Source organism: Bufo bufo, chromosome 6 (genome assembly GCF_905171765.1).
Source record: "Bufo bufo chromosome 6, aBufBuf1.1, whole genome shotgun sequence".
Lineage (NCBI taxonomy): Eukaryota > Metazoa > Chordata > Amphibia > Anura > Bufonidae > Bufo > Bufo bufo.
In genome coordinates this window covers 151,893,043-151,916,678 of record NC_053394.1, presented here as the reverse complement: position 1 = coordinate 151,916,678, position 23,636 = coordinate 151,893,043, and the positions used below count along the sequence as shown (strand labels likewise).

General features: G+C 44.6%; 1 protein-coding gene across 1 annotated transcript in view; it reads left to right on the top strand.

Moving 5' to 3' along the window:
• LOC121005845 (plasmanylethanolamine desaturase-like) overlaps positions 1-10,834 on the top strand; it is a 31,766-nt gene extending 20,932 nt beyond the window's left edge. The window contains exons 3-6 of the mRNA XM_040438621.1: positions 6,149-6,240; positions 7,390-7,534; positions 8,046-8,258; positions 9,084-10,834. Coding sequence (XP_040294555.1) covers positions 6,149-6,240; positions 7,390-7,534; positions 8,046-8,258; positions 9,084-9,205 — 572 coding nt within the window. The 3' untranslated portion in view covers positions 9,206-10,834. The remainder of the gene's footprint in view (positions 1-6,148; positions 6,241-7,389; positions 7,535-8,045; positions 8,259-9,083) is intronic.
• Positions 10,835-23,636: the final 12,802 nt, after the last annotated feature.

Genomic DNA, 23,636 nt, shown 5'->3' with positions numbered 1-23,636 from the left:
CACCTGGCAGCAGGTACACCTAGGGATGAGATCTTGGCCTTTTTGCCTACTTTGAAGAAAGCATCCAACTTTCTGGCAGATGCCTCTGCTGACTTAGTCAGATTCTCTGCTAGGTCTGCAGCTTGATCTAACGTGACCCGTAGAGCAATCTTGCTTCGTACATGGTCTGGTGATGCAAGTTCTAAAAACCGCCTGTGCTCAATCCCCTGTGAACGAGACAGATTATTTGGCTCAACCTTGGACGACATTCTTGACAAGGCCTCAGACAAGAAAAAAGGATTTCCGCTTGAAAATCATTACTTTCATTAAAGACGTTCCTTTCAAAACCAGAAAAAAAACTAGACTGGACCAGAGAAAGAGAGGTCAAGAAAGTGGCAGCCGTCCAGGGGCAGAGGGAGAGGATTCCTTTTCAATCCTGAAAGTTACTCCTGTTCCACACAATGATGCTATAGACCATGTGGGAGGCAGATAAAACACTTCACTCCTGCCTTGGAAAAGATAGGAGCCTCCCCATAGGTTGTAGATACCTTTTTTAAAAGAAGGCTTGAGACCGAACCCTAGACCGGTTCTTCATAAACAAAAAACTGCCTCAGAAAGAAAAACAAATTTGTCTAGAATCGGCAATCTCATCTCTAGTATCCAAAAAAGTACTCCTTCCAGTCCCAGAAAATCAATACGGCGAAGGTTACTATTCTCCAATTTTTCTTGTGAAAAAAAAAACACTGATCCTTCCGTTTTAATAATAAATCAAAAATCCTTAAACAAATCCATCCTCTACAAAAAAAAGGCTGTCTGCAGGAATATTCTGGACTCTTCCGTCAACCCCGGACCTTCTTAACCTGGGCCCAATATATCATCCAAAAATAAACCAACTCAATTTGACGGCCTGGAGACTGAAGCATTTAGGAAGCATTTAGCATATCTTTTCCCTTAAAAAAAGAAAGATTTATCAGATGCTGTAATTTCCATGATGATGTTAAGTTGAAAGCCCATAACATCAAAAGTTTACCTGAGAACCTGAAACGCCTTTTTTTTAAATCCTTTTCAGGTAATGTATTTTTTCTTCAGATATCCCACAAATTTTACATTTTTTTTGCAGGCAGGGCTAGATAAAGGCCTTCGACTTGCAACACTTAAAGTACAAGTATCAGCCTTGAGTGCATTTCTGGATATAAAGCTAGCAGAATCTCCTTTAATTAAGCGGGGCTATGAGAAGTTTACCCACCTTCCGTTCCATTATTCCAACTTAGGATTTCTCCAAAGCTTCTCACCTTCAAAACAGTTTTTCTCGTAGCAATAACAACTGCTAGGAGAGTTGGTGAGATCCAGGCTTTCTCTTACAAACCTCCATATCCTGTCATTCTAGATGTTCGTATAGTCCTCAGATATTGCCCTTCCTTTCTTCCCAAGGTTTTTTTCAGGTTTCATTGCGAACAAGAGGTTATGTTACCTTCCTTCTGCCCGTCTCCATCCTCAGAAAAGGATAGAAAATTCTACAACCTGGATGTGAGAAAAAGTGTTTTATCCTACCTGAACACCACAAGTAGCTTCAGGCGATCAGATCATCTCTTCCTCCAATACCAGGGTCCTAACAAAGGACAAGCAGCCAGCAAGTCTTCCATAGCAAGATGGATAAGAGATATGATTACCTTGGCCGATGTCCAGAAGAATCTTCATCCTCCAACCGGTATAAGAGCTCACTCTACTAGAGCAACGTCTTCCTCCTGGGTGGAGTCCGCATCTGTCTCATTGGACCAGATTTGCAGGTCAGCCACTTGGTCTAGCCCTATGACTTTCTTTAATCATTACAAATTTTGACAAACAAAAGATTGTCAACATCAGAGAAAGCTTCAGTACACAGTCCCCACGGACCCTCTACACAACTGCTCGGTCCTCTTCTCCCAATACCCGCTTCTCCACCATTACAGAAGAAAAACTCTCCTCTCTACTCTCCAGATCTCATCTGACCACCTGTGCACTTGACCCAATCCCATCCCTAACCTCACCACAGTGTTTATCCCAGCCCTAACTTATCTCTTCAACCTATCACTAACCTCTGGTATCTTCCCCTCTGCTTTTAAACATGGTACCATTACACCCATCCTCAAAAGCCTTTACTTGACCCATTTCTTTGTTCAGTTATTGCCCCATATCACTTCTTCCATATGCTTTAAAGCTACTTGAACAACATGTCCATACAGAACTGTCCTTTCACCTCTCCTCCTGCTCCCTCTTTGACCGCCTACAATCTGGCTTCTGACCACACCACTCGATTGAGACTGCCCTTACCAAAGTCACCAATGACCTACTAACAGCCAAAACCAAGAAACAATACTCTGTCCTCCTTCTCCTTGACCTGTCCTCTGCCTTCGACACTGTTGACCACTCCCTTCTGTTGCAAACTCTCATCTCTTGGTATCACTGACCTGGCCCTCTCCTGGATCACATCATACCTCACAGAACAGACCTTTTGCGTCTCCCACTCCCGCACCACCTCCTCGTCTCATTCCCTCTCTGTTTGTGTCCTGCAAGGCTCTGTCCTAGGACCCCTGCTCTTCTCTATCTACACTTTTGGCCTGCGACAGCTCATAGAGTCCCATGGCTTTCAGTATCTCTCTTATGCTGACGACACACAAATCTACCTCTCTAGTTCAGACATCACCACCTTACTATCAAGAATCCTACAATGTCTATCTTCTATATCATCCTTCTTCGCCTTTCGCTTTCTAAAACTTAACATGGATAAAACAGAATTAATCATCTTTCCACCATCTTGCTCAAACCCCCCCCCCCCCCCCCCCCCAACAGACCTATCTATCATGATCAATGGCTGCACACTATCCCCGGTCAACCTAGTCCGCTGCCTTGGAGTGACCTTGGATTCTGCCCTTTCCTTTCGACCGCACATCCAAGCCCATTCCACCACCTGCCGCCTCCAACTCAAAAGCATCTCCTGCATCCGCGCTTTCCTTAACTTTAAATCTGCAAAAATGCTTGTACATGCCCTCATCTCCCGCCTAGACTACTGCAACACTCTCTCTCCTCTGTGGCCTTCCATCTAGCATTCTCTCACCCCTCCAATCTATCCTCAACTCTGCTGCCCGACTAATCCACCCCTCACCCTATTACTCCTCTGCCAATCCCTTCACTGGCTCCCCATTGCCCAGCAAATTCGCTTCAAAGTACTAACAAATACATACAAGGCCATCCATAACCTGTCCCCTCCCTACATCTCTGAGCTACTTTTCCGATACATCCCCACACGCACTCTCCGATCCTCACAAGACCTCCTTCTCTCCTCTCTTCTCCTCTCATCACCTCTTCCCACAGTAGCCTCCAAGATTTCTCCTGTGCTTCCACCATACTCTGGAACTCGCTACCCCAAAATATCAGACTCTCACCTACAGTGGAATCCTTCAAAAGAAACCTGAAAACCCACCTCTTCAGACAAGCCTACAACCAGTGACCCTGCTGCCTCTATACCACCATGACCAACTTCATTAGCACCTACTGTGTCCTTCTCCCATACCATGTAGATTGTAAGCCCTCACGGGCAGGGCCCTCTCCTTCTGTACCAGTTTGTAACTCGTCTTGTTTATGATTAGTGCAATTGTCAGTATTATGTATGTGCACCCCTTATCATATGTACAGCGCTATGGAATGAATGGCGCTTTAATAATAATAATAATAATAATAATAAATTAGATATCCTCGAAAACCAGGACTTATCTTTTGGCCGCAGAATTCTTTCAGCCGTATTCCCTGGTAATCCTCCTGTAAGTGCCGTTGTGGAGGTGCTGGGAAAAAAGGTAAATTTACTCTTACCGGTAATTGGTTTTTCCAATAGCCTCCACAATGGCAGTGGGATTTTCCGACTTTTTATTTTCTTTTGTCTTCAAATGATGTAATTAGCTTATGTTTAATACATATTTTTTGTTCTTGCATCACTTCCGTGTCCTCTCTTATTGACTGAATAGGAAAGGGGAGGAGGCCTTTTAAATCATGTGCTTCTGCGTTGTTTCCGGTCTTGGGGGCGGGGACACCCTCCTGTAAGTGCCGTTGTGGAGGCTATTGGCAAAACCAATTACTGGTAAGAGTAATTTACCCTTTCGCTTCTCTTGCACTGATTCTGTCTCCTACTCCAGTCACATCTAAAGTGAATGTTCCTAGCTGTGCCTGCCACCCTGATGTTCCCACAATGCACAGCTGTCTACTCACAGGAATGCAGTAGAATTCTGACTGCATCTCTGTATGTCACTGGAGTAGAAATAATAGTAGTCAGACATTGGCTGTAATATGTTGTGTTTTATTAATAATTATCAATACATAGAATGAATCAAGAAAAGGAATATAAATCTGGCTGATAAGACAATCCATATATTAAAATATATACAATGTGTTTTAATGTATGGTTTTAATATATTGGTGTTATTTTGATGTATGATTTGTCTTGATCAGCCACATGTATATCCCTTTTCCTTGATTTATACTATGTATTGATATTGTATACAATTTCTGCCTTGATGACCTGACTATTATTATTATTATTATTATTATTATTATTAATAATAATATTATTATTATTTCTGGTTTTGTTAACCTCCTGCCGTCTCGCTAACGCCGAAAGGCGTGATTGCGGCGGCTCTCCCAGGTCACACCAAAAAGGTATATTAGACGCTGTTTTGTTAACAGTGTCTAATATACCTGGTCCTCTGGTGGTCCCTTTTGCTTGGATCGACCACCAGAGGACACCGGCAGCTCTGTAAGTCGCACCAATCACTACACTACACCCCCCCCCCCAATGTCACTTATTAACCCCTGATCACTCCATATAGACTCCCTGATCACCCCCCTGTAAGGCTCCATTCAGACGTCCGTAGCCCCGCCCAAAATGCCAGAACAGTAAACACACCCCACAAATGACCCCATTTCGGAAAGTAGACACCCCAAGGTATTCACTGAGGGGCATAGTGAGTCCGTGGGAGATTTTTATTTTTATTTTTTTTTGCCAGAAGTTAGCAGAAATGGAAACTTTATTTTTATTTTTTTATTCTCAGAAAGTGTCATTTTCCGCTAACTTGTGAATTTTTTTTTTAATCATACATGAACTCCCCATGCCCCTCCGCGAATACTTTGGGGTGTCTTCTTTCTAAAATGGGGTCATTTGGAGGGTATTTATACTATCCTGGCATTCTAGCACCTCAAGAAACATGACAGGTGCTCAGAAAGTCAGAGCTGCTTCAAAATGCGGAAATTCACATTCTAAACGCTATAACTTCTGCGCAAACCAATAAATATACACTTATTGGATTATTATTTTTTTTATCAAAGACATGTAGCACAATAAATTCGGACACAAACTTGTATAGAAATGTAATTATATTTGAACAATTTAACCAGAGAAAGTTAAAAATACACTTTTTTTTGGGGGAAAATTGCGCCTATTTTGATTAATATCGGAAAAACGAAAAATGTCAATCGAATACCACCAAAAGAAAGCTGTATTTGTGAGAAGAAAAGGAGGTAAAATTCATTTGGGTACCAAGTTGCATGACCGAGCTATAAACCGTTAAATTTGTGAAGTGCCGATTTGTAAAAAAGGGCCTGGTCACTAGGGGGGTATAAACCTGTGGTCCTTAAGTGGTTAATTGGTCTGTAGGCACCAGACGGCCACTTTCCTTTTTGGAGCATGAATAAGACTTGATGTGACTGGTGGTGGATTATTGGATGCCATGTATTGAAGCTAGAGGGGGCCTCCGCAGAGCAGTTACCCCCCCCTTCCCCCCATGTGGACGTTGCTGACCAGCATGGGGGCTATCATGAAGGAAGGACATTGCTGTCACTGTTTATTCTGGTTGTCCAGAGCTCCAGATCCTTGTGTGATGCTCAGTAGGCAAATGGGGAAATTGATGTCTGTCCAGGAGATAAAACCATACATGCTCCATCCCACTACAGGTGAAGGTGTGACGGCATCCATTATATAGATAGAGATATGGCTGCCATTACAACTCCTACAGGGGGTCATCGCCCAGTTTTTTTAGACTCCTGAATGGCAGATCTCTTATCATGTAATAGCTGCTGATTTGTTTGAAGGTTAACCCTTTGTTTCGTGCTCAGTCCTCTGACCCTTACACCGTTTCTTTTTTAGTTGCAGGGATCGTAACAGCAGACTTTGCCTCGGGGTTGGTGCACTGGGGAGCGGACACCTGGGGCTCGGTGGAGCTGCCAATTGTTGGAAAAGTGAGTTGTGCATTATTACCTTTCAGTTCATAAAACACATATTAGAAGCGGCAGGTCCAGGACATGTGACTTCATTCTGACATCTGATTGGTTGGCCAGTTTATTTGAAATGTACACATGCCATTATAGTGTGGGCACTGGGGATGACTTTTCTGTTGCTCCCTGTTATCAGCCACCTAAGGTTAGACAGAGACTGACTATAGCACAGTTCAATATATATTCATATAATTGCTCCATGTTATCGGCCAATTCAGACCTAATAGAGGCTGAGTGTAGGATAGCTGGAGAGGGGCCGACTCTATGACGGGTATACAATCAGCCATTTGAGGCAGGTTACACTACTAAGTGTTCATCAGTGGCAGGAAATGCAGGAACAGAGTGAATTCTGGGAGATCTTTGAGTCATTCATTATGCTTTGGGCTTAGATTTATTTGTTTATTTTTATTAACATAAGATAGCTTGGTACATTACAGAAATAATTCGGGCAAGGATAGATCCGACCTCTGGGGCCCGTGCAGATGACGAGAATGGGGACCCGTTCTCCCCCATTTGAATGAAGTGCCGGTCACGAATGCATACTGCTGCTCCATTCAACTCTATGGGGCTGCCAGAGAAAGCTGAGTGCTTGTATTCAGCTATCTCCAGCAAAGTGACAGACACAAAATCGAATACATGTAAGAACCTGTCTGCCCATAAATGTAAGAACAGAATGTCAGCTAACAAGGGCAGAAGGGATATATCTGGGTATAGAAGGGGGATGAGGTAGTAGTAAACCCAGTGAAGGGTCTGTCATAAGAACTTATCAGAGCCAAGAGGAAAAGAAGCATTGTATCTGGTATGTAGGTCTTGAGAGCCTGAACTGAGAGCCAATGACATGGTTCGGCCTTACCCAGAAAATCAGTGTATCCCTTAAGGTGGAGGTCAGTTGCAAAAACCCCTGTATTCCTTCCACAGGTTCCAAAGTTTCAAAAACTTTGAGCGGGTGTTGGATTCCCAGTGGGCTAGCTCTTCAAAACAGAAGATTTGGACTACTTTGTGAATTCATGAAGCAAATGTTGGGGGGGATGTGCTTCTCCACAATGAGGGTATCAACAGTCGGGCAGCAGTTTAGGCTCAGATTTTTATGCTTTTCTCCATCTCCTATTTCAGGCCTTCATCCGACCCTTTCGGGAACATCATATCGACCCCACAGCAATCACCAGGCATGATTTTATAGAAACCAATGGCGATAACTGTATGCTGACCATCCTTCCTCTGGGCTGCATGGCCTACAAATTCCTCTTCCTCTCTCCAGGTACTGAGGTCACGCACAGGTTCTTTCTTCAGTAAAGGATGCAAATGTTCTATATATGAAAACCACTCCCCAGCTTGCCTATAGTACCATGTTCTGCACCATTGTATGTACTTGTCTATTGTTCACTGGTCTAGAATTGCATCTCTGCATCCAGAGCTGCATTCACAATTCTGTAAATCTGTTGAGACTTCAGGACTGTGCATCTCAATGCTTCAGGTCTCTAATATATTGGGAAGATAGTGTTTGTATGTAACTAGTCAGCTGTAGAAAAAAAATGTATATGCTCTCTTCCACAAGGCAACCTAACGAGGTATTTCCAGTGCTCACAGATTCCATGTAGGAACCAGCAGTATTGTGACTGCAGCTCTGGATGTGATACAAGACCTGACATAACAGCAGAATTGTGACTGCAGCTCAGGATGTCACGTACTGTATGTGACATCCGTGTTTCTGCACTATGACTGAACCTGTCCAGATTTGGGCATCATGACACTCTTATTTTCCTTCACAGATATCCTCTATAAGACATATGCCACCGAATGTTTTATCTTTGCCCTGGCAATGTTTGTGACTCTCACTAACCAGATTCACAAGTGGTCTCACACATACTTTGGTCTTCCTTCCTGGGTGGTCTTCCTTCAAGACTGGCACATCATCCTACCCCGCAAGCACCACCGCATCCACCATGTGTCTCCACACGAGACTTATTTCTGCATCACAACAGGTAAGGAGTAGGCCTTCATTCCACCTCTTATTCAGGTCAATAGGAGCTGTGGTTAAAGGGCTTGTCCCATGTAGACAACTGATCTCCTATTCACAGGATAGATCCAACCTCTGGGGCCCCTGCTCATCATGAGACTTGGGACCCGCTCTCCTCCATTTAACTCTATGGGTCTGCCAGACATAGCTGAGTGCTTGTACTTGGCTATCTCTGGCAGTCTCATAGAATTGAATGGAGCAGTGGACACGCATATATCTCTGCCGTGCCATTCAAACAAGGAGAACAGGCCCCCCCTCCTCCTGATTAGTGGGGGCTACAGTGGTGGGACCCCCACCAGTCAGACACTTGTCGCCCCTGTACACAGGATAGGGAATGACAACCCCTTTAACTTTGTATAAGGTATCCTGAGGGAGGAGGCAGTCATGGGCAATCAAGTAAGCAGAAAAGGAGGGTGGCAAAGCATTGGTACCCCATATTAAGTGTTATAGTGTATAATACTGACTGCCGTTAATGACCATAGAGCAGGATCCTGGGGTCACTTATTAGGAGTCTCGGGGTCACACACCTCACAGTGCCTGGTGTAAAGACAAGACTATCCAGAATGCAAATCACCAAAACAGACTCTGAAGAAATAGCGGTTTCTGGGATATTTCATCAGCTAGAACGTGACTAGATCTGTGAAAACTATGGACCCCACTGCAAGTCAGTGGAGGGTCTGTCAGACACTGGTGGTGTCTGTTGGGAGACAAATCCAACTCTGTTGTAGTTTGTGTATGTGCATTGTGCCCCTAGAATTCTCAATGTATTTGTGCTTGTGTAACTTTTAAGGATGGCTGAACTATCCTTTAGAGAAGATTGGATTCTGGAAACATCTAGAAGACCTCATCCAGGGCTTAACAGGCGAGAAGCCTCGATCAGACGACTTAAAGTGGGCTCAGAAAGTGAAGTAATCCCGGGCCGGCTTAGCCCGTTCCTCTAACCGTTGCCAACCTATAAAACCATAAAAGTGAAAACTAAAAGCCATTAGCCAAATATATAAAAGACTCAAGTGGAATTAACTGACTAATAAGCACAAGATGAGATTGTGCTAAACTCCATAAGACACTAATCCAAGGACTCCTTGCTCCTGGGTGCACCCTTCTCCCTCTCAAGCAGCTGACAGGACGTCTTGTGTTTTTTTTTTTTGTTTGTTTTTTTGCTGAATCCTAGATGACTTTTCACCTTGCTGAGCATCATGTGACCTCCGTGTGAGCCAGAAAAGAGGAAGATTGTACTCTCTTGCACTATGGAGATGCATCAGTAAAGTCAAAAACATTTGTTGTATCAACATGAAACCGCTGCTACAGGTAAACCTGTGGCAAATATGAGAAGTACATTTTTTTTTCTGTTGTGCTGTTGAGTATTTTCCATTTGTGGAGAAGGGCTAAAGGCGCATGATGCTGACAAGCAACACTGCAGCCTCCAGATTGTCCGACACCTCCATTGCGCTGCATTCTTATTCTCACCACTGACACCATACTTCCACTTTGCTGAATAGAAACAAATCCTATTTTTACATGGCTCGTGAGATGGGGCTAAGTGGCGTAGAGCGATTTTTTTTTTTTTTTTTTTTTTTTTTTTTCAAAATCTAGGCAACAGAACAGTGAAACATGTACTGGATTAATAGAAGCAATCCTGTAATTAGTGAGCGGTGCAGGGAGGCATCAGACGACAGGTGAGTACAGGAGGGGCATCTGTTAACCCACAAAAACCCCTCTAAGGCTGATCTTCAAAGTGATTGTTGGTAGGGAAGCGTTCCTTCCCGGCAATCACCTGCTTGCTAGCGGAGGAGACCGCTGCTATTACATGCAGTGATCTCCTCCTCAGTATGGGGAGGCGCGATGGCTAATTCCCCCATACTAAATCACAATCTGCTGCCTAAAAATGCTAATTTTTCAATCTGCTGAAAATTCCCATTACCCGATGAATGAGCATTTGCTCGTTCATCGGGTAATCGGCGGCAGTATTACACCACCAGATCATCGCTAACAAGCGTCAGTACGAACGCTTGTTAGCGATAATCTGAACGATTATCTGTGCATGTAATATAAGCTTAATTCTTGGCCCACCCCAAGGAAGGAAGAGTAAGTTATGGATGAGACACTTGACTGCAACCATCTCCTTCCTGTCTGTGGATGGCTTTTACACAGGCTGGGTCTTCCGAAAGGCTTATTTCAGAGGGTCTAAACTATGGCTAACTGGATCCTGAGCAGGTGATCGCCCTCTATTATACCCTTAGGCACCCTTTACACTTGAATTTATTTTGGTCTTTTTTTTTTCCCCTCTAAAAAATGACAGTAAAACACATGCATTTTTTGCACGTCATGTGTGTTTTTGTGGCAAGTTAAATTCTTTTCTCTTAAACACATGAAAAGCATTTTTTCCAGGAATTTTTGTTCCTTGAAAAACATGCCATTGCTACAACATACTGTGTTGACCAAAAAAAATCATAAAAAAATAAACCTAACAGGTGCTGGGCTTGACTGAAGCAGACATCGGCTTCATGTGCAGGAGGCTGTACAGCAGAACATGGAGTCCCTGCCCAGGTACCACAGCACATGTAGATGCCCTACGTATTACCGAGATGTGTTCCCCTAAAAATAAATAAATCCATCTGAAGTGTGAGATACTGTAAAGCCCAGCACTTGTGTCAGCGCTATATTACAGCTCCATGCAGCCATGTTCATGAGTCCCGAAGCTGAGATAAAGGCTTGATGAAATCTGCCCAGGGCTTTCCTCCTCCTCTGGCTTGCACTGACATTTTGAGTAAAGAGTGTATAAGAGGTTACATGGAGCAAAAGTGAGGCTTGTAAAGGCGCCATAAAGCCCATCCAGTATGTGACTGACCTGAGGCCTTACGTTAGAAATTCCTTGGTTCTAAGTGCCAATTTGCTGCCTCCTTGCCCTGCTGTACTGCACGGCCAGGGATAGGAGAAGTTAAACCCCCAAATTAATCACTGTATATTGTAAAGCTCTATAGCTTTCTAATAGGAACTGAAATGCACAGCTCATCGTTTTCAAGATCTGTTTTCTGTCACCAAATGGGAACATCCCTATTTAATTCTAGAGGCAAGAAACCCTTCCTCCTCGTGTCCAACTGACAGAGGCGCAACCCTTACTACAGTGCATCAAAGTCTGCAGGTAAGGCTACTTACACACTTGCGGCAGAGGATCCGGCAAAACGTATGCCAACTGATGGCATTTGTAAGACTGATCAGGATCCTGATCCATCTTACAAATGCATTGAAATGCCCGATCCGTCTTTCCGGTGTCATCCGGAAAAACGGATCCAGCATTTATTTATTTTTCACATTTTTTTTCGGTCTGCACATGCGCAGACCGGAAGGACGGATCCGTCATTCAGGCAAGTCTTCAGTTTTTTTTGGCCGGAGATGAAACCCCAGCATGCTACGGTTTTATCTTTGTCCTGATCAGTCAAAAAGACTGAACTGAAGACATCCTGAACTGATTGCTCTCCGGGGATAAAACTGATCAGTTATTTTCCAGTATAGAGCCCCTAGGACTGAACTCTATGCTGGAAAAGAAAAACGCTAGTGTGAAAGTACCCTATCAAGCCCATCCGGCGTGAGAGATTCCATTCTGAGAGCACAGATGTTGAAATTGGAGAGGAAAAAACAGGGGCAGATTTACCATTGCAATGGCACCAAAACGACGTCAAACTGAGCCAGAATTCTGGTGCGCAGGCCACGTGCCAGTGTCTCTCAAAATTCTGGCCCAATATCCTGCTTAATAGGTGATAAAAACTGAGGGGGGAATTTATGAAGCCATTAATTCCAGAATTTTTGCTTTAGAAAGCTTCAAAATAGGGCTTTGTAACTTTTGGGGTTGCGTGAGAATTTTTTTTTCACCTTTTTGAGTTTTCACACTCTCTCCAATTTTGTAAAGTGGGCGTGGTGAGCTATGTTAATTTGTTTTACTCCAGATTGTGACTTTTATAAAAAAAAAATATGTCAGACTTGTTCCTATAGGGTTAGCGGAATGTTCTAAACCTCTGTACACAGTAATCAAGCATCAGTCTAGATTGGACTGCCTCTATCCATTCCGTTATGCAAAACACTCCCTCCCCCCATAGACCCAGGACTATATCGTCATCCTCTTGGCTCTATCCGCCTTCTGTATAAGACCCTGCTTGCAGATTCATAGCTCTCATGTTGTCATCTGCTCCAGTCTTGGGGCTCATGCACACGAACGTCTGTTCCCCGTGCCCATGCTGTGGACAGCAAATTGCGGTCCGCAGCGCACGGACACAGTTTGTGCATGCAGACCCACTGACTTGAATGGGTCCGTGATCCGCAAGAGACGGTCCGCACCACAACAAAAAATAGGACATGTTCTATTTTTTGCGGTGCAGAGAAATTCCGATCTGTGCCTCCACACCGCACTGCTCTGTATCATGCGAATTGCAGTCCCATTCAAGTCAATGGGTCCGCATTGGTGATACGGAGCCGGTGTTTGTATATTGTGGACCCGCTGTATGTGGTCCGCAATGCGGGCACACGCGTTTGTCTGCATGAGGCCTTATCACAATTTCTCCTGATATTCCTGACCATTGGAGTTTAGGCACTTGTTCTTATGCACTAGATCCCCCCCCCCCCCCCCCCTCCTCTCATGCTGACACATTGGGGCACATCTATAAAAGTGTCAGTCTGTAGGCACTTTTTGGCATCCATATTACTACTGCAAATCCTGGCCCAAGCACAGATCTAACTTGCAGCATCATAGATCTCTATAAGCCTGTTAGTTTGGGTCATTAGACCAGCAGTTGGGTCAGGATTGGTGTCATATGGACACCTAAAAAGCTCATATGATGTGTAAACTGCATCAGTACATGCAGTATGAATCTGGCTGACACTTTTCTGCCATATGCCCTGGTGTGTTTTTCATGACTCCTAGATGACCTGCTCTTTTTGGGCAGCCTCTGTACAGTACTGCTGGTTGCCTCTCTTGACGGGTAACATGGTGGACATGTAGACTAGTCATCCATGGATAGTTGAATGTTGAGACATTAGGAATTGGCTGCCTCATGTATTACATTATAACATGATATTGTTACATTATTTAACCATTTCACTGTTGTCCTTGGCCTCGCCCCGCACAGGGTCCATGGTCAGGGGGTCAGTCAGCACATAGTATCTCATAGTAACCTTGAATCGCTTTCCTAAAACCTACTGTATATGCAGTTCAGCGTGTCCAGCGATGTAAACTCCTGTGTGTGTTATAGATGGTGGTAAAGATTGATGGTCATTTTAAGGTGCTTTTTTTCTTTTTCTCTTTCTGTTTTTTTCCTCAATATAAAGCCTTAAAATCTCAACTTTTTCTGCATAAATGAAGAAATTTAATTTCGTGTTCTAAATGTAAATATATTTATAATTAAAAATTAGACATTACTAACAGATTGTGGAAACCTTGTCTGCCTGTTTTTGTTAAACCTACACCAGCTTTATCACAGTGGCTCAGGCCGAATAATACGTTTGGTGCCTATACAGTTATTAGTTGTCTTTAAGGCCTCATTCACATGGCGGTTGTTCGGCCGGTTCATGCATTGAGGTCTGCAATTTGCGGTCCCCATGCACGGGCACCATCCGTGCGGCTGCCGCGACGGATCCGGACCCATTCAACTTCGGTGGGGTTCCATGCCTCCGTTCTGCACCGACCTTCTGGATTGCAGACCCATTCAAGCTGGGTGCAGACAGCAGCTGCGGTTTGCGGCTTTACCTGCTGTTTGCGGCGGCGATGCCATCGGGTCCCCATGCGGCTGTGGGGGGGACCCGATGGCATGGAAGGCAGCGCGATGCCTATGGAAGGCATCGCGCTGCCTTCCGGTGACGAGCCTGTGAGATCCAGCCCCCTGGATCTCACAGGCCGGAAGCTGTATGAGTAATACTCACTGTATTACTCTTACAGCCAATGCATTCCAATACAGAAGTATTTGAATGCATTGTAAAGGATTAGACCCCCAAAAGTTCAAGTCCCTTTTTTTGTTTTAAAAAAGCTGTTATTGTGTAAAACTTACATAAATAAAAAAAGTATACATATTAGGTATCGCCACGTCCATATCGACCGGCTCTATAAAAATATCACATGACCTAACCCCTCAGATGAACACCGTAAAAAATAATAACTGTGCTAAATAAACCATTTTTCCATTTCATCCACCATGACGGCCCACATTGAGATTGACCCTTGACCTCTGTAGGGGCAGGAACACATAGAGAGTTTAAATTCCCCCCACCCCTCCACCTCCTCAGTGCTTTCCTGCCCCTACAGGGGCCAACATGTAGAGAGAGCCCTCCTTCCAGGAGGGTAGTAGCTTTATTCTCTTACAGGAATCTCCTGCTGGCCTCCCACGGCAGGGGCTAAGGCTGGCCAGCTTGGAGCAACAAGGACCCTCGTCTTAGCTTATGCTGAGGCCTGCGGTCCTTCCCTACCTCAGACTTCCTTCCCTCCTCTGGGTAATCGTCGGGGGTGCCGGCTTCACAAGGCGCCTCGCGCTTGGCGTCCTTCCTCTCAGGTGACCGGCAGGAGGAGTGGTGCGGCGCATGATGCGCATTAGAGGCGGGCCGGGCGGCGCACGTACCTTTTTTCTACAAGCTGGTGCGGCGCAGGCTCACGCTGTCAGTGTCGGGGCGCTGCTTGATGACGTCAGACGCCGGGACAAGAATTTAAAAAAGCGCGGTTGTCAGCCTTTGCCTGCTGCACCGCGATGTCTGAAGCACCTACTCCTCGCCAGGAAGGCTCTGATCCTTCGGCCATCAGTACAGTGAGTCCCCTCTGGGGGGAAATTGTATTTTGAATTTTACTTCTGTTCCAATTCTAAGCATGGTATATCTGGTTGCTTCCTCCAGGGCAGCAAAGAAACTAAAACTAAAGCAAAGCTCTCAAAGTGCTGTGCATGCTCAAGAAGGTTACCTGAAAATTACAAAAAAAGGCTGTGCAAGCCTTGTACTGCCGAAATATGGAAGGAAGAGCAACCAGATATTCTGTCCGAAATGAAAACTTTTATTACGGACGAAATCAGATCTTCTTTGGCCACTATGTCTGTCCCCGCTAGTGTCCCCAACCCTCCCAAGAAACGCAAACTGTCGGTCGTCTCCTCATCTGAGGGCGAGGATGTAGAGGAAGCTTCCGTCACATCCAGACAGATTCCTGCTGAGGACCCCTTGTCAGAAGGGGAAATTTTGGAGGAGGACAAAAAATATTTTTTCTCCACAGACGAGATGGAGGATTTACTCAGAGAAGTCAGGTCCACAATGGGAATTGAGGATACCCCTAGACCCCGGACCGTCCAGGATGAAATGTTTGGCGGCCTTAGATCCAAGACTTCCATCGTCTTCCCTATAAACGAGAATATACGAGAAATGATTATGGAGGAGTGGTCAGATCCTGAGAAGAGATTAGGTGTCCCCAAGGAGTTCAGGAACCGACTCTGCTTTGATCCAGCAGAAAGCAAAATATATAATCAGACCCCCAAAGTCGACATACAGGTGGCTAAGGTTGTAAAGAAAACCGCTCTTCCCTTTGAGGATTCCTCCCAACTGGGTGATCCAATGGACAGAAAGGCAGACGGGCTCCTAAAAAGATCCTGGGAGTCAGCAATGTTTGGGGTAAAAGCAAACATTGCAGCAACTTCAGTAGCCAGGGCTATGTATATATGGCTGGGGGAATTGGACGAACACCTAAAAAATAAGACCCCAAGAGAAGAAATCAGGGAGTCTATTCCACTCCTTCGTTCCGCCACAGCATTCTTAGCGGATGCCTCTGCGGAATCCATCCGTTTCTCAGCCAAAGACGCTGCTCTCTCTAACGCAGCCAGGCGAGCATTATGGATGAAAGCATGGTCAGGGGACAAGGCTTCCAAAGCCAAACTCTGTTCTATCCCATTTTCTGGGGAGTTTGTCTTTGGTCCCACTCTAGATAAGATTTTAGAGGGAGCGGCGGATAAGAAGGGATTTCCGGAGGACAAGGAGTCTAGAAAGAAGCCCTTTCGTCAGTTCCAGCCCCAGCAGAGATCCTACAGGGGGAAAGTAAAAACTGGCAGGTGGAGCTATCCCAAAGGGGGAAGAGGGAGAGGCTTCATTCTCAATCCCCAAAACCGTCAAAATAAACAGCAATGACGCCAGAGTAGGGGGGAGACTGAAGGGGTTCTTACCATCTTGGGAGCAGATCACCTCAAATCCCTGGGTTCTAAATGTAGTCTCTCAAGGCTACAAGATAGAATTCACATCAATCCCCCCAAGAAGATTCTGCATCTCATCCCAGAACAAAACAGAGCTTCCAAAAATATGGCAGGGCGTCCGAGACCTCTTAGATCTAGGGGTAATTCAGAGGGTCCCGCAACTAGAACAAAGGAGAGGTTTCTACTCCAACCTCTTCCTAGTAAAGAAACCAGACCAATCCCTGCGAACCATCATAAATCTAAAACCTCTAAACAGATCCATCTTATACAGGAAATTCAGGATGGAAACCATCACATCCACTATTCCCCTAATCCAGAAAGGAGCGTTTATGTCGTCAATCGACCTCAAAGACGCATACTACCATATTCCTATTCATCATCTTTCTCAAAAGTACTTAGGATTCTCCCTAAAAGGGCCGGACGGCTTGATCCACCATTTTCAATATGTCGCCCTCCCTTTCAGCATCTCCTCGGCCCCCAGGGTCTTCACAAAGGTGGTAGTGGAAATGGTGGCCTATCTTCGTCAAGAAGGTATAACAATTATCCCATACCTAGACGACTTCCTTATTCTTGGCAATACAGAAGCCGAAAATCTGTCTGCAACTCAGAGATTCTCAGAGTTGCTAAAAGATCTGGGTTGGATCATAAATATAAAAAAATCCACTCTGATCCCATCCAGAAGAATAAGATTCCTAGGCGTAGAACTGGACTCAGCCCTGTTAAAGACCTTTCTTCCCCAGGACAAAACAGTGGCGCTAGTAGAGAAGATCCGAATGTTTCAGAGTTCTCACAGATGCTCCATCAGACGGTCCATGAGTCTTCTCGGAAGTCTAACTGCCTGCATCCCCTCGGTTGCCTGGTGCCAAAGCCACACAAGGGTAATCCAGAGTTGGATCCTAAGTGTATGGGATGGAAGACAGACAAACCTAGACAAAAATGTATGGATTCCTCAGTCCGTAAAATCGGATCTAAGCTGGTGGAAAGAAAGAAGAAGACTGCTCGGAGGTCTACAGTGGCGGAACTACCAGGCCGTTCAGGTAATAACAGACGCAAGTCTGGAAGGCTGGGGAGCAAAAATAGGAGACCATCTTCTACAGGGTACTTGGCCAGAAGACATCAGAAAAAGATCCTCCAATTACAGAGAGCTGTACGCTGTCCTCGAAGCATTAACAAAAGGAGAAGACCTACTGAGGGGTCATCATCTAAAGATTCTATCCGACAATACCACAACTGTGGCATACCTACGACACCAAGGAGGGACAAGGTCACGCCTGTTGGGCGCTGTAGCAATGAAAATCTTCTCCTGGGCAGAAGAGAACACCCTGTCGCTCTCCGCCATCCATTTAAAGGGCTGCGAAAACACAGTAGCAGACTACCTGAGCAGGGAAAAAATAGATCCAGGGGAATGGTCCCTGAACCGAAAGATCTTCCAGAGGATCTCAAAAAGATGGGGTCATCCGGAAGTAGACTTATTCGCTTCAAGAAAAAATACGCAGGTAGAATGCTTTTGCTCCCTAAACCAGGAGGACGGCCCGTGGGCAATAGACGCCCTATCAATTCAGTGGAATTGGAGACTGGCTTATGCATTTCCCCCGATACCACTATTACCGTGAGTCATCCAGAAGCTTCTAGGAGAACCAACTACTCTCATCCTAATAGCCCCCCTATGGCCAAAGAGGAGCTGGTTCTCTACTCTAAGACAGCTATCGCTGGAGGATCCCTGGGAAATTCCTTTTCAGAGAGACATCCTAGTCCAGGGCCCACTTCTGCATCCAGACCCAGGAATCTTCAGACTGGCAGCCTGGATCCTGAGAGCGAAACCTTAAAGAACAGAGGCCTGTCAGATAAGGTGATTCTCACGCTCAAGGCCAGTAGAAAAAAAGTGACATCTTCCATCTATTTAAAGATATGGAAAAGATACTGTTCTTGGTTAGGAATTGATCACCCGGACACCTCTTCTCCCATCAACAAGATTCTGGACTTCCTCCAGAGCGGTCTGGAATTAGGTCTGAGACCTAGTACTCTGAAAGTACAAATATCAGCCCTCAGTACCTTCTACGACTGCAGCTTAGCCAATCACAGATGGGTCAGGAGGTTTATTAGAGCAGCTTCAAGGTTAAGACCCACCCTTAAATCTAGAGCTCCAACTTGGGACTTGAACATCGTCCTAGAAGGCCTAACAAAGCCTCCATTTGTACCGTTATCAGAGATCTCCTTAAAACACCTTTCTCTGAAGACTGCTTTCCTGATAGCAATTACTTCAGCCAGACGTATTGGAGAACTTCAGGCCCTCTCCTGCAGGGAACCATATCTCCAAATCTGTAATGATCACATCCGCCTAACGCTCGACCCTGGGTTCCTCCCTAAAGTAGTCTCCTCCTTCCACCAGGAACAGGAGATCTTTCTACCTTCTATCACTAGGTCCGAAGTTGCAGGGTCTAGTGATAACATGTACCTCTTAGACGTTAAGGATACAGTAATTCAATACCTAGAGGCTACCAGGGCTCTTAGGATAGATAATAATCTCCTAGTTCAGTTCTCTGGAAAAAATAAAGGGAAGAAGCTAGCTAAATCCTCCATAGCTAGATGGATCAGGTCCACCATCGAGTGTTGCTACAGGATACAGGACAAGCCCAGTCCCGGCAATATTAAAGCCCATTCCACTAGGGCCGCTGCCTCCTCTTGGACTGAAAAAAGAGGCGTCTCACTAGACCAGATTTGTAGGGCCGCAACCTGGGCTAGCACAAACACCTTTGTAAGACACTATCGCCTTAATCTTCCAGACTCGAATGAGGCTCTTTTTGGTCGGAAGATTATACAGGCCATATCCCCACCCATGTAGTCATTTGATACATCTCAATGTGGGCCGTCATGGTGGATGAAATGGAAAAACCGCAATTAGACTTACCGGTAATTCCGTTTCCTTGAATCCACCATGACGGCCCCGTACTATTCCCATCCCAAAAAAAAACCAAAAAAAAAAAACACATCATATATGTATAATAAAAAATAAATAAATAATAAAAATATAAAATACGAGTTTAAGGGTATGAATCAATATCTTTTACTCTCTTTTCCACCTTTCGGATAATTTGTAAAGCACTGAGGAGGTGGAGGGGTGGGGGGAATTTAAACTCTCTATGTGTTCCTGCCCCTACAGAGGTCAAGGGTCAATCTCAATGTGGGCCGTCATGGTGGATTCAAGGAAACGGAATTACCGGTAAGTCTAATTGCGGTTTTTTGGCACCTTACATCAAAAAAAGTGTAATGGCAAGCGATCAAGTCATATGCACCCCAAAATGGTGCTAATCAAACAGTCATCTCATCCCGCATTTAATGAGACCCTACCTAAGATAATCGCCCAAAAACTGAAAAAATTATGGCTCTCAGACTATGGAAACACTAAAACATGAATTTTTTTGCTTCAAAAAAGAAATCATTGTGTAAAACTTACATAAATAAAAAAAGTATACATATTAGGTATCGCTGCATCTGTGACAACCCGGTCTATAAAAATATCTCATGATCTAACCTGTCAGATGAATGTTGTAAATAACAAAAAATAAAAACTGTGCCAAAACAGCTATTTCTTGTTACCTTGCCAAACAAAGTGTAATATAGAGCAACCAAAAATCATATGTACCCTAAACTAGTACCAACAATACTGCCACCCTATCCTGTAGTTTCTAAAATGGGGTCACTTTTTTGGAGTTTCTACTCTAGGGGTGCATCAGGGGGGCTTCAAATGGGACATGGTGTCAAAAAAAACAGTCCAGCAAAACCTGCCTTCCAAAAACCGTATGGCATCTCAGAATGGCCTGGATAAGTCAAAGCGTTTTAAAGTTATCAGCACTTAAAGTGACACTGGTCAGATTTGCAAAAAATGGCCTGGGCAGGAAGGTGAAAATGAGCCCGGTCCCTAAGGGGTTAAGCAGATTTTTGTATTATGGTCAAGATTTATTTATATAGGAGGCTTTACAGTTGAGCTTTGGGTAGAAAAATGCCACGCATAGAGGAAACCCATCTGTAAATGAGGCCTTAAAGGGGATCTCCACATAGTCCTAGCCCTAAACTCGGAGTAACACTTCTTCGATCCATTGGTGATATTGTCTTTATTGTAAGACATATCAGCTCTGTGGTCTAGCTAATAGAGTGGAGGTCTAATCCTAACCTCTCCTCTATGATCTCCATATTCCCTAGTACTGTGATGGCTTAACCTCTAGTACTCCAAGCTGTGGTAAAACTACAACTCCCAAGATGCACACTTGCTTGGCTGTTCTCAGAACTCCATAGAAATGAATGGAGCATGCTGGGAGTCATAGTTGTGCCAGAGGTTAGGCATCACTGCTAGTAGATCCTATGGATGGAGGTTGTGCTAAGTGGAGAACCGCAATAATGATCTGCAGGCAATTCTGCCTGAATGGGTGATTTTCTATATTTCTTTGCAATTTGAAATTGCATAGAAAATCATCAGTGGCGGAAATATTCTCTGTGTCAGTCATGTCTGTATACTTAAAGCATATGTCATGGAGGTAAGACTGTTTGGAAGGGTGGAGGAGTCCATAGTATGAATGAGGCACTTAAGAGCAACAGGACACAGAATGCAGCCTCTGAATACGATTTGGCATGCCTGTGGCTGGCACCTGTTGGACACACAGCCTGTGCCAATCTGTATACGCAGAGAGGAGAACATCACAGTCCTACCGGTATATTAATGACAAATGTCTAGTGTGCTTTAACTCGACTGTCCATAAATGTCTAGGAATAATTCCACATTGTGGTTGTCATGGAAACTCATGATGTCATAATGAGTGCCTGCATCATTTGGTGCAGGGGAGACAACATGTGTAATTGGTAGCACTGGTATGTATTAAAAGGGGGGGACGCACATGCTCTTATATGTAGATTGTATATGATTGTAGAAATCTCCTCCAGTAAGTTATGTGCTACGGTTTTCTGTCTCAGGCCCATTAGGTCACAGGTATGGTCGGTGACTCCAGCTTAGCTGCACTGTCTATTGGTGCGCAAAGTAGTCTGCCCCCTCTATGCTTTAGGCCTCATGCACACAACCATATTTTTTATTTTTTTGCATGTAGTCTGCATTTTTTGCAGGTAGGATGCGGACTCATTCATTTCAATGGGGCCGCAAAAAAATGCAGACTCCATACCGTGTGTTGTCCACATGCTTATGTCCATGCTGCAAAAAATTTAAAATAAATAAATTGAAATTTCTATAGAAGGGATAAAGAAAACGGTGGCATGCAAGAGGCTGGTACCTGTGTTTTGCAGATATGTGGTTTTTGGGCATGAGGCCTTACATGACAGCACTGCTTGTCCAGATTGGCTGCTGCAAAGGCCCTGCAGGTTTCCATGTCTCCTAGCATCGCTGGTGACGCTAGGGAAGCTCGTTCCTGTCGCGGCCTGCTATTGGCTGCCCCCCAAGCATGCACCCCCCCCCCCCCCCCCCGCCGGATGTTTTGATCCATGCGATGGGGAGATGCAGTGGCGGCTGTGCGGGCATCAGAAGCGATGGGGGTGCCTGAGAGCGAGGTAAGCACAATCTGTGTGGGGCATTTTGGGGGTTGGATAACTCCTTTAATAGTTTACTAGGATGGCATGTCATATCGGGGGGGATTAATGTCCTTTTGTTTTTTGCATTGTAGAATGTCTCAGAATATAATAACCTAATATCAGAAGTGACTCCAGTTCTGAACCCCACGATAATGTTACACATTTCTGCTCTGGTCAGTTCTACACAAGTTCTACCACAGCTTTCACTATACCAGGAATGTGCAGAGTTCCGCTGCCCTCTACTGGAAGATGAAAGGTAGAGCAAATACAAAGAGAAAATAATAACCAGGCACAGGGCAGATAGGCTCTGAAGTCTTTAAGTGTTTGTACTGGAATTCCATAGTAAAATCAAAGAAGTGAAAACCTACTGAGCTGAGCCCAGGAATTTCCTGCATCAGTGATTGATTCGCAAGCAAAAAAAAGCAACATATGACTAATGACACTCACAATCAAATCTTCACATTTTACATGGTATTAGTTACACATGTAGTCACCCTTCAAAAAAAAAATCCTTTCAAAGGGTGCCTACCATTTTAAGAAACTTCTGACATGTCCTAGTGATATATCAGAAGTTTTGATCAGAGGGGGTCCGGGCAGAATTACAGAGCTGAGTGATGTGCCCCTGTAGTTCTGTTTTGCTCTCCAAGCAGGTGCTGTTTAGATTCATAGAAAGTCGTAGAAACTTTATCAATCCATATATTGCTTACTCTGCTTCCCGAGGAGTGCCAAACAGAAATAAAGGGGCTAAGTGTCTTCGTTTAACAAACTGTGGGTTCTCTGCACCGAGACCCCCACAAATCACAACTACTACTACCTGTCAGAAGTTTCTTAAAATGATGGGCACCCTTTATCCATCCTGCAGCTCTGCGGTGGAAACCTCTGAAAACATTCATGTTTATGTCCCTCTTCCTGTGACAACCCTACAATATCTTCAAAATGGTCAAAGCTCCATATCTGCTGCATAGAAATAAGGCCACGATCACAAGTGAACCTCCTATTTCTGTTGTTCTGCTCCATTATGGGAGCAACGGACCACTCACACGGCGGACCCAATTGACTATAATGAAATCTATTGGATCTCCATCATGTGTCAAGGCTTTCTACCAGACAACTTAGTGTAGCATGTAGTGCTATTCTGTGCCACATTTTTACAGAATCTGAGATGGAGGACAGGGCCTCCAAAGCGGATGTGAATGTGGACAAAATTATAAAAGTCTGCTGTTTAGAACCACCACTAGGGGGAGCTTAGGACTTGGCTTTAGACAGATTTTTATTTGACTTCCATGAGATCTGTGGGTTTCTTGGTTTGGCTCTTGCTCACATCTGTGTATGTAAGTGCTCTCAGTATTGGGCCTCCATGTACTGTTTATATTCTCTAATTATATGAATACCCACATTATATGGCAGCTGATGGAACATGACAAAAAGGCCGAAAACATACACAAGTGCTGCCATGTAATACACCATAGAGCAGAGTTCTTTTCAAACCAAGTACGACCAAGGAAGGGATCCGTTATACATTTTAGGAAAACTAAGGCTCTGTTCACACTTCCATCAGAGGCTCTGTTCAGATC